General features: G+C 41.8%; 1 protein-coding gene across 3 annotated transcripts in view; it reads right to left on the bottom strand.

Annotated features, from left to right (window-relative positions):
* The window catches only part of RBM20 (RNA binding motif protein 20), a 180,832-nt gene extending 170,119 nt beyond the window's left edge, over positions 1 to 10,713 (bottom strand). For 2 of the 3 annotated variants that reach the window (XM_074373649.1, XM_074373646.1), the window contains exon 1: positions 10,219 to 10,713. In XM_074373649.1, the coding sequence (XP_074229750.1) occupies positions 10,219 to 10,400 (182 nt within the window). In that variant the 5' untranslated portion in view covers positions 10,401 to 10,713. Of the gene's footprint in view, positions 1 to 6,830; positions 7,102 to 10,218 lie in introns of those variants that run through there. The other variant, XM_074373648.1, reaches the window with a different exon arrangement.
* Between the last annotated feature and the right edge of the window lie 576 nt (positions 10,714 to 11,289).

The raw sequence follows: 11,289 nt of genomic DNA on the forward strand, positions 1-11,289 counted from the left end.
TATACTCTCTGTGAGCATCAAATTCAGATCTAGCCTAACATTCATAGCAAGTAGAATAAGACAGTGAATCAAATGCCAGAGTCAGATTTGCTCAGGGAATTTAAACTGGGATATGGACTTCACCTTAAACCAAAAGGAATACTTAAAGCTACAAGAAACAGAAGGAATAAAAAAGTGTTTTTAATTGGATTGCTTAGTTTGTCTCAAATTAAATTTGACTGACTTTCAAATTTCAGCAATTTTTTAAATAATATTTTCTCTGTACATGACGGGTTTTCTATAAATTATTTTGAGGATGTAGATATTCACATAGAGATGATATGACCACCTGAATTTACATAACATTCTCTCATCCCAGCCTCACCCTGCCAGTTCTTTCATAAACACTATTTTTCTTAGCTTTTGCTGAGTCCTTTTAAGTTTGCGACTTGATTTCCTCATCTATACAATGAAGAGAATAACTTCACAGGACTACTGTTGAATTAAATGATTAAATGGATTGAACATACATAAAGTGCTTAGATAGTAGCTGACACACGGGAAGCACTCAATGTTAGTTGTTGTTCACTTCATTATTACTATTCCGTTTTACAGATGAGAATACTGAGGCTCAGGGTTAGTAGTGGCAAAGCTGAGTCTAGAACATAGGGTACGCCTGCTCCTGATTCTTTTCGCTAGCCCCCACATCACTTTCCCCACTCATACATATTTTGCACATGAAAATAAGAGTACCAATCTGGAAGAGGCAAAAATAGCTGTGTAACTTAAATCTAAAAAGCATGAACAACCCGGTAGTCACAGACCAGCTCCAGGGCAAGTCATCGGTCATTTTTAAAGTTGGCTTCACACAGTGATTTTGAAAAGGAAGATAAAAGGTTTCTTCAAAGCGTCAACAGAGCTTTGAGGACGCCCCCAAAATTGTGCGAGCTAGCAGAAATTACATTACCATCCATTCACTGCCATCAGCATTAAAAGCAATTTATATTCAATTTGTATGGACATTAAAAAGTACTGCAGCCCGGGAGAGAATATTTGCTGGTGGGGGGGGGGGAGTTAAATGGGAAGTGGCAGGCCCACCAGTCAAATTTCTATCAAGCCAAGACTAGAAAAATCCGGAGGCTCCAGATAGTATCTAAGGGCTGGTACAATGCAAACGTATTTGCAAGGCTGTCTGATATAACCAACCTATCAAAACTAATTTATTCTAATGTGATATTTAGTTATCATTCCAGTTCCATATATTTCACTGAAGGGCTTTTTAAAAAATAAGGTCAAACTAAAAGATAAAACCACTAGACATAAGTTTGTTGGGAAACAGGATATTCAGAGAGTCTCATGGTATCACTGCACAGACAACTTACTAACCACAAAAAGAAAAATGTCCCGTTATGATGGAGATCTGGCGGTAGCCATGTCAACCAAGAGAATCAAACTTAGTGGAACATACATCAACCCGTTGCACATCCTTGACAGAATGCTTAACCTGGATCTGGTCATGAGGAAGCAACAGACATATCCAGATGATGGCTCATTCTACAAGACAACTAGCCGCAATCTTCAGTCATGAAGAACAGAAAAGGGCATATACACTTGCTAACTTGAAAGAGACATCATAAACAAATGTACTGTGAACCTGAACGAGGGGGGTTTAAAAATCGCTATATGAGACACTTTTCCGACAACTGGAAAAAGTGTTTATTAGAAAAAATTATTTAAGTAAGGCTAATTTTCTTAGATATGACAACAGAATTATGGTTATGAAGTTTACTTTCCAATAGTTCAGGAAAGAAAATGTGACACTCAGCTTCCATTTAAAAGGATGGAAAAGAGCATGAGATGCCCTGGAGAGACCCAGTCTACTGCCACGAGCCAAAAAAACCTTTGGGGGCAGAGTGGGAGGAAGTAACATATCCAAAGATGCCCTCAAAATCCGCTTGGGGGATTTGAGCAGACTAGAGCCAGAAAAAAGTGGTTAGTTTACGAATGTTCCCCATTTCTTTCTCCTCCACTACCAGGCAGACAAAAGGGCAGCTAGCAGAAAATGCAACAGATGGAAAGCTGAGGATTCCTATCCCAGCCAGACCACTACCTAGCTGTGTAACACGGAACAATTCACTTGATTTCTCTGATCCTTACTTGCCTTACCTAGAAAAACAGGAGGGCTGGGCGATAGCAGCTCTCAGATGCATTCCAGGTCTAAAATCTAAGACGGCAATGGCCCAGTCAGTCTCACAATGCAATAACAACATGAACAGTCTAGTCCTATTTTCATTTTTAAAAATGGGAATAGTTTTTTTCCCTCTGGTTATAAAACTAACACATGCTCATTGAGAAAAAAAAAACCAAAAAAACCACAGCATAGAAAAGGAAAAAAAAAAGACAAACCACTATAAATGCACCACCTACAGTTAGAACAACTGTTAACATCTTTATATTTGTTCTTTAGATGATTTTCAGGCTTGCAGGTACCCATACACACTCATACACATTTTTTTAAAAAAACATGAGATCCCTCTATACACACTGTAATTTTTTTTAGTTAAACAATATTGTATGCTTTATATCCCATATTAATAAATATAAAACATGGCATCATTCTAATGGCTGAGTGGCACATATTATACATGCACATGATTTATTTTCTCAATGAGAAACACAGAAGTGGTTTCTAATTTTTTGCTCTTCTAGACAATGCTGCAGTAGATATCCTTATGTTCATCCTCATTATGTAAATAACTTAAAGTCTGTAAATCAAGACTTAATCACACAAGCCATATGCCTTTTCTGCAGAAAGTTTAAAAATATCTTTTTAAGTATTAAATAAAGGCGCTCCGTAACTCCAGGCTATCAGTGACCCCGCGAGCCCCGGAGGACGCAGGGCCCCAAGGAGACGCTGTCTTTAGAAGGCTCTGGAAACAACATTTGGTTTCTTTGATTCAAGGAGGCCCCACGGAAACCTGAGGCCCAGCTTTTGGAGAACCGTGATCTCTTCTCAAAATGTTTTTTCCGCCAAGCGTTCGGGCGACTAGCTGCAGCCCACGCTGTGGCCGCCTGAACACGCGGCACCGCTCACCGAGTCCAAGTCCAGCAGCCGGCTCGCGCCTGGAAGCGTCTGTCGGGCCCATGCTTACGTTTTCTCCCTTCTTAAAAACAATAATGTCACCAAACACACTCCCACCTGCCTGTATTTAATACAACCTAATTCACACACATGAAAATGATTGGATCTGTCTCCTGACTTAAGAACAGTACTCGTTTTGCAAACATTCACTTCAACATTTCAAAATAATTAACCTTCCAAAATGATTGTTTTTATTTTTAAAAGTTCTTTTTTTCTAAATTCTTTTTTTGGGGGGCGGGGTGGAGGTAATTAGGTTTGTCTGTTTATTTATTGATGGAGGTTCTGGAGATTGAACCCAGGACCTCGTGCATGCTAGGCAGGCACTCTACCACTGAGCTATACCCTCCTCCCCCCTTATTTTTAAAAGTTTGTGGCAATTAGAAGACAGTATGAAACACCCTCCTTTTCACTGACATTACGGTCTACTTTTCTGTCTTAAAATTATGTCACTGATCCAAATATACTTTGCAGGTGTTGGAGAAAGCAATTAATTCTCTTTTTGTGGTTACTGCAGTTTCCGTGAGTGATCTCACAAACAGGTAGCTGTGCCCGTGACTGAAATGTAACTGATAAGGGATATATTCCCCAGCAGATGTCCAAGAGGAGAGGGGAGACATTCTACAGTGATGATCACTCAGCAATATTTCAGGGGATCCACGTAATTTTATTCTTGGAGGGAACTGACATTGATCATTTCCAATCCCTGGAGAAGCTGGAATTAGGAAGGTTAATTGTCTTGTCCAGGTCACCCATTCCCAATCCGGAGTTTCCTTTTTCTCTCTGACCCTCTTTGTCAGAAACCCAATAATTAGTTTAGAGCAAAGATTCTCATTTTACAGTTGACAACCCTGGAAACATCCTAACTATCTATGGTTCTATTCAATAATGAACTCAAAATAAAGCAAAAGGAGAAATTAGTGAAATTAATGTGTTTGAAATATATATCACCTTGTCTACTCCATCAGCATCATGATGCTAGAGGTCAGGTTTAAGGATGGATCTAATAAGAACTAGAAATATACCTGGAAGACAATCTATAGGCAAGCTGCAAAACTGAAAAGTATTTACGATGTTCAGACAGCCATGAATGGAGGTTTCCAGGTTGGGGCCTGAGTGGAAGTGGCAACTGGGAACTGATAGGTCATTACCATGATCGAGAGAAAGCAGGTGCAAAGAAAGGGCAGCAGCAAATGGCCCTGGTGCATCCTTAAAGAAAATACCCACAATAAAGAAGGGAAAAGTGGTGTGAAAACTATCTTCATGGAGTGAAAACCACTCCCCAAATGCAGGCATGACCCTTTTGTTTCTGAACACGTGGAAAGATTTATTTGGGAAACTGAGCTACAAGTTATTAACACGTCCTCATACAACTTGCTTAACAGCTCCCTTTTTGCTCATAAAATACATTCACATCAATATGTACCCTCCCCCTGATGGAGATGCTGTCAGCGAGTTGGAAAAGTTGCCTTGTAAACTATCAGGGGACTTATTCATCTTATAAAACCCAGGATGAATTGTAGGAAAGGGGAGGGTCAATTAACTTGGCTGTAACTTCTGCCGCTGTAAAGACTTACCATATTAGATGGATATACGCATTAAATCCAAAATACCCCAAAAATTGCTCTCTTGTAAATGTCGAAAACTGAAACCTTAGTTGGATGGAATTTAAACAGTGACCACCCATTGAGCCAGGCAAAATATCAGCCCACCGCCAACAGCCCCTTGGTGGTGTTGGAAACCAAATTCACATTCCTGATTCAAAAATGTGCCTTCTTAATTAAAGTCAAGATTTCCCAGTCTTCTCACTGGTGGGAACAAACAATATGAGGCTTCCAGGGTAACATACACACATCACCAAGATCCAGCCAGGCTCATTAACCAGAAAGGGAATTGCCATGTGCTCCCTTCTGCAAGCCACTAATTACCATCTTTGCCCTGATTCTGGAATACGGATCACTTTACTCTCTGCAAAACTTTTCAGCACGCTATTCTAAACACAGCTACCAGTCACTCACACCAGCTGTGGATCCACAGAAACTTTCCCTGTTAAAATACACAAAATCGTATCAGTTAGACCATCACAAACAAGATAATTACTGTAGCAGGAAATAAAAATCGGATTAAGTGGGGTTCTGTGGCACAGGAGACTCCTTCAAGCTTTTGCCTGACAGGGGTACCAGGGAGGATGGGGGCTGGTGGGGAGAGTCCTGCCTCTGAATTTGTCTTTGGAGTTTTAACTCCACTATCTCAAACTCCTTCCATTCGTGCTTTCCAAGTTGAGTTCAGTCCATTTTAATTCCATCCCTTGGTGAGACCTCAGTTCCTAACATTTTGTAGATTCTTGTTTATCAAAGCTGTGAATTGAGTTGTATTGGCTTGTTTACTTGAGGATTAGCTATTGTTGGCAGGGAAGAAATATTAGTTTAACTGGAGTCAAGAACCTACAGCCACAAGAAAAATAAATCAGAGAGAGAGAAATAAACTGGATAACGTGGGATCATTTCACTGTGAGTCAATCCTGGTGGGGGTTTTTCCCCCTCCCTGGTGGCTATTCCCATAAGCAAAGAGATCTTAACAGATCAGAGTCCACATTCCAACTGACAAACATGAGCTTTTAAAATTATTAATTTGATAAAGTGCTAAAGCGGCAGCAAGAGAATAAGTGGATAGAAGAATAAAGTGGGTAATAAAATTTGTCTTATTTTTTCCCCTGCAGCACCGGCCTCAGAACAGCTCTGTATGCACCACATGTATAGTCATTTACTGTGACTAATGGGAATAATGTACTACATTTCATAATACTGATCACTTTGGCAATTTGAGAAAAACTCATAACTGCATGGCTACACTTACTACCTAAAAATACTTACCACAACAAACCCTCAAGCAAAATTTCTTTAAAAAAAAAATTCCCTTAACAGGCTTTCTAGTAAAGCAAAGAAACTTTTTAGAATGCTAAGAAAAGAACCCACCCTCTTTCCTCCCCTGTTTTGGGTAAACGATTAACCCTCTCAGATGTTTTCTCCTGCTGAATGCTTGTCTTATGTGCAGTTTAATTTGGTGTTTACAATTTTCAAAATTCCTTCTACAAGTGTATCCTTGTTTCCCCTAAAAATGGATTTAAACTGATGTTAGAAACTGGCACAGATGTTAGAAATTCCATCCTCTTTCCAGAAAAGACCAAGTATGAGTTGATGTAATGTCCCTTTTTGGCATATTTTTATTTCCTCTCTGATTCTGAATATAATTGTCAGTAAGCCCATCAAAATGGGTGGACATCACACACAACTTGCCCATGTACCACTCTCTGAGAGTTACATGGAGATCCTTCCAAATGCAAAATGTTTGTAAAATTATCTGCAATCCAAGTGACTACTTGTAACATTTTCTAGGCTGAATCCAGGAGCACTTTGCTCTGATAACACAGTCGGCCAGCATCCTAACACTATGCAGAAGACCATAAACTTTAGCAATCAAAGCTGATTGCTTCATAAGTCACAAACATATGCTGGTGACACTAACTACCAAATGCTAAACCAAAACTTTTTCTATTTTCATATTTTATTTTTATTCATTGCTTACCAAAAGAATCTGGAAAGGAAAAAATAAGTCATCTATACACAAATTAAATATTCAACCTGATATCACACCTTAACTAGGAATATTTCACTGCAAATCAGATAATTTAGGATATCACTTATGTGCTCACCTCATAGATGATGTGTGTGCTTGTTTGGTTCACTCTCACCAGGACTGGTGTCACACTTTGTAGCCACATCTGACAGCTGGCTTCAACACTGCACGCAGAACTAAATGGCCCTGTTTTCATTCTGAAGAGTTTTAAACTTAGCACCTAAAATTTTAATTTCTGATATTCATCAAGGTTAATAAATAACTTCTTATAAATCAAGAATTAGATTTGGTTACAAAGCACAAATTTAAAATATAAAATACTTTTGGAAATAAAATACTGTGAATATTCAAGGAGATAAATTCTGGTAAAACATTCAATGATATACATTAATGTTGTCTTACTTCTGCTTATATGAAGATATATATTTTTAAGCCCTCAAATTATTCTGACTTCCTAAACTCATCCTAAATCTCCTCTTAAGGTGTTATTCCTATTTCTTGCTGCCCAAATGGCTTACATAATGCTTCACATTTTATCCAATAATATCTCCATGTTGGCCAGCTTAAAGCATGCATGTTTAAAACAAAAATCTTACAAGATATTAGTTATATGTGTCTAAACATAACTGATAATCTCTATCGGTAAGGGGAATAATTGGCCAGGAGTCAGAGGTAAAACAAGATGTTAATAAGAGCAGAGAGGTCATGGACAATTCCTGACTGAAGCTAACAATGCAATAATGAGAAAACTAAATATACCTGAAGAAGACAAAAGTACTCCACAGTAGTTAACTTTTGGCACAATCTTCACAAACACCGAGACTGGCTTCCATAAAACAAACACCAAAATCAGTCACATTCACTGTGACACTGCATTCTCTTAAGACCAAATGTAACATAGGTGAATAGGACTCGGTTTTTATTATGATCATGACTGTTATTTTACCAAAGTTACTGACTTTACCCAAAATGAAAACTATCATTAATGAAACTGAGTAAACGTAGACAATAAGAAGTGAAAAAATCCTTGTAATCTTTACACACTATGCAACATGAAGACTGAATCTTCATCATTTTGAAAGCAATCAAATTATATAATAACCCTACTCATATAACTAAAAAAAATACAGGTTCCCCCATAAAATATATTTAACATGCCATCCACTAGAGGAGAATTTCATCCAAAGCTCTAGCTCACAAATTTTTCAAATCAAGAGGCGGACAGCTCACTTTGTGGCTGAGGGCAATCACCCCACTATATTTTCTCAAAGATGGCTGATGCAAACAGCACCTCATAACTACATAAAAATGGTCGCTCAGATTAAATTATGCAAACGCAGTTTCAAAATAACCTGCTCAAGTTTCAGCGCTTTAAAGACGGACCTGCAAAGCATTTGCCATGTTATGCCTGGTTCCAGCAGAATTTCAGTGGGTACTGAGGGGAGCCCAAACCCCAAATCATCCTTATAAAGAGAAACTTTGAAACTTAAGTGCGCAAACATCAAATCCCATGGGCACATTCACTGGCCTTGGACCTAGCGCCTGAACACTGATCCGTCACCAACGCAAAACAAGGCAGAGCCATCAGGCACTTCTCTGAGATCTCCGTCCTGGACTACTAGCAAAAGGGGCCATCTTTGAATAGCTCAGTCTTATCTATTAAAATAAAATATTCCAGAGATGGAATTTTCTAAATTATTATGCGGAAATAATAAATTATTTATTACTTGAGGTAACTGAAATACAATTGAAATGATCCATTTCCCACAAAATGGCCTTTATTTCAACCTGGTAACATTTCATAATCAGACATCTATTTACAAAGGTTTTTCTGTGAACATAAAGGTCTTAGTTTTTTTCCTAAATTGAAAGTAAATGATAGGAAAATGCAGGGTGATTACAATACCAAAGCAAACTCAACAAACTTAATGTGCAGCCTGATCTCAAGCCACAGGACACTGGCTGGTAATAAGCATATCAGATGTTTCCCAATTAATCATCAGTCAATTAGGGGTTCTTTTTCTCTCTTTTACTAAATAAACTTTAGGTTTTGAATATTTTTTCTCTGTTAGTTTAATTCATATTAAGGACTAAAGAGAAATTTTAAGTAATGATGTACTTAAATTGTCTATCCTATTTAGTAAATCTTCACTGAAATTATTTGCAGAACAATAGGAACACAAAAACAATACAAAATATTTTCAGTTTCAAATAGTTAGCTACTTGTAAATAGTTGCAAGTGATATAAAATCAAACCACAGCAAAAAGTTGTCATAAATGGAGCTTTTAGTATCCTACCAGTCAAAAAAAAGGGGGAACCATTTTGTTCTGAAATATGATACCAGCCTTCTTTGATGTCAAACTTAAAATTTCACTATTCTTTCTATTACATGTCAGTCTTTAAAAACAATATTTACTTCCATTTATGCCCCATCAGTGGTTATTTGGCTCACTACATTTTAATAAGTTTAAATAACGCAAAGAAAGCATCAATACAAGAGCGCTGGAAAATCTCTGCTCGGTCCCACGAGATAGATTTTGCTGTACTTGTGTGTATTTCTCGTTTTCATCAGTCTCGCCCAAGCACTCATCATTCAGACTTTCCTATACTTCTTAAACTAGTTTTGAGGACTTCATTACAAGCTGAGGGAAACCTTCAGGAGTTAATAAAGATCCTTCAAACAAACCAACATTCTAGGCCTTAAACTGTCAAACAAAGTCTCTAAAGAACGAACGAAATCTCACCGTTTTCCTTTCATGTCCCTCAAATGGGCTGAAAGAGCCTCCGAGAGCCTATTGACAACCCCCAAGCTACTCACGCATTGGGACGGCTGATCCAGAAAATTTGCGACCCAAGTCGCACAGTTTGCCGGAGTCACAAGACGGTAACATTAATGGAAAACGGTTGCGCGGCTGAGAACTCTGCAAGGGCCTTCTTGGAAAATGTAAACACTTCTTTCAGGACAAAGCAAAATATGTTGTCTGCGAACCCTCACCGCCCTTTTCACCCAGTGTCACTGGTTGACTTCAGGGGCACCATTAAGGGTTGCTTCTTCCGGCGGCATTTTACTTCCATACCCTCCCACGCGCGTACACACTCACGCACGGCTCTCCATACATTCCAGTGGCCTCTTAGGACCAGAGATAAAATATAGTCTCTGGGCCATTTCCCCCAATTTGAGCTATTTTAGTTCTAAATATCTAGTTACATCCCTGAAAAGAAGAGAAAGGGGGTGAGAAGAGCAAAATTATTTTCCCCAAATAGCTTGGCTTTCCTCTCCCCAACCTCACAAGCAGCCAGAATGACACCGATTCTGTCGAGAGGGAGGACAAGAAAACTTCAAACGCAAGGCAGCCGAGCGAAGTTGAACAGGAACAGGAGAGATGAAGCCACGAAACGGGGCGCCCGGGGAGTGTTCCCCAAGCGCTCCCGGGCCCCCGCTCCCCTTTTCCCCTCCCCTTACTTTTGGATGATCTGGGGTAGGCCGGCTTGGGGCGGAGGCGGTGGCGGCGGAGGCGGCTGCATCCCTCGCGGGCCTGGGGGTGCTGGGGGCGCTGGGGCACCGGGCACGCTGCGGGCATCTCTGTCGGGTTGCTCGGGGCAGCTGGGCTCGGCGTCCTGGCTCATGGCTGAGGCCAGCACCATGCGAGGCGAGACCGGCCCAAGCTCGCGGCCGGAAAGCGCGCGCGAGGGGCGGCCCCGGGACACGGACGCTCACTGGCCGGGGTCCCCGTACCCAGTCCCCTTGTCCTTCCCGGCAGCGCGGGGAGGAGACGCGAGGGGCGGGGAGGAGGCAGTCCCGCCAGCGCCGCCTCTGCCTCCTCCTCCCGCCGGTCCCGCTTGCCCGGCCGGGCCACCCAGTGGGTGGGGGCCAGGGGGCGTCTCCCGGTCGGCTGGAGCCTCTCGGCGCCGGGGTGGTCCGCGGAGCTCTGTCCGCCGCTCCCGGGAACGGCGCGCGCCACCCGCTACCGTGCGCCCTCAGAGTCCGGGGCCCGGCGCTCAGCAGCGCAGCGCAAACGCGCGAGGCGGCGAGACGCACGCCAGCCCGCCGCCCGACGCCGAGCTCTTGCCTCTCCCCAAGCCCGGCCGCCTCCGGGTTGTCCCTGGGGACTGCGCGCGCGGCGTCGCGCGCTCCTGCCAAGCAGGGCGGACCGAGCGTGCCCCGGGCGTCCGCGCGCATCGCCAGCGAAAAGTGCGCGGGGCTTGGCACCTACCTGAGACTGGAGCCCGGCCAGCGCCACTCGTGCCTGAGGGACCCGACCCCGCGGGGGAAAAGCCCAGACCCTCCCCCAGGCCGGTGGGACCTATAACCCCAGGTCTTTTTAGATGACCAGGCCCGAGAGCTCTCCAAATTATCAGTTCCAGATCCTGATTTCAGGGGTCCCCAGACGCAACGGGTAGCGCTGCCGTGGTTTCTCTTCATTTATTTCCTCTCTTCTCTAAAAGACCTGCCACGATCCCGCGAGTGCAAAGACAAAACCATGTGCACGTTTTATTCTTGTTATTTATTGGCAAATCTCAGTGGAAATGTAAA

Source organism: Camelus bactrianus, chromosome 11 (genome assembly GCF_048773025.1).
Source record: "Camelus bactrianus isolate YW-2024 breed Bactrian camel chromosome 11, ASM4877302v1, whole genome shotgun sequence".
Classification (NCBI taxonomy): Eukaryota; Metazoa; Chordata; class Mammalia; order Artiodactyla; family Camelidae; genus Camelus; species Camelus bactrianus.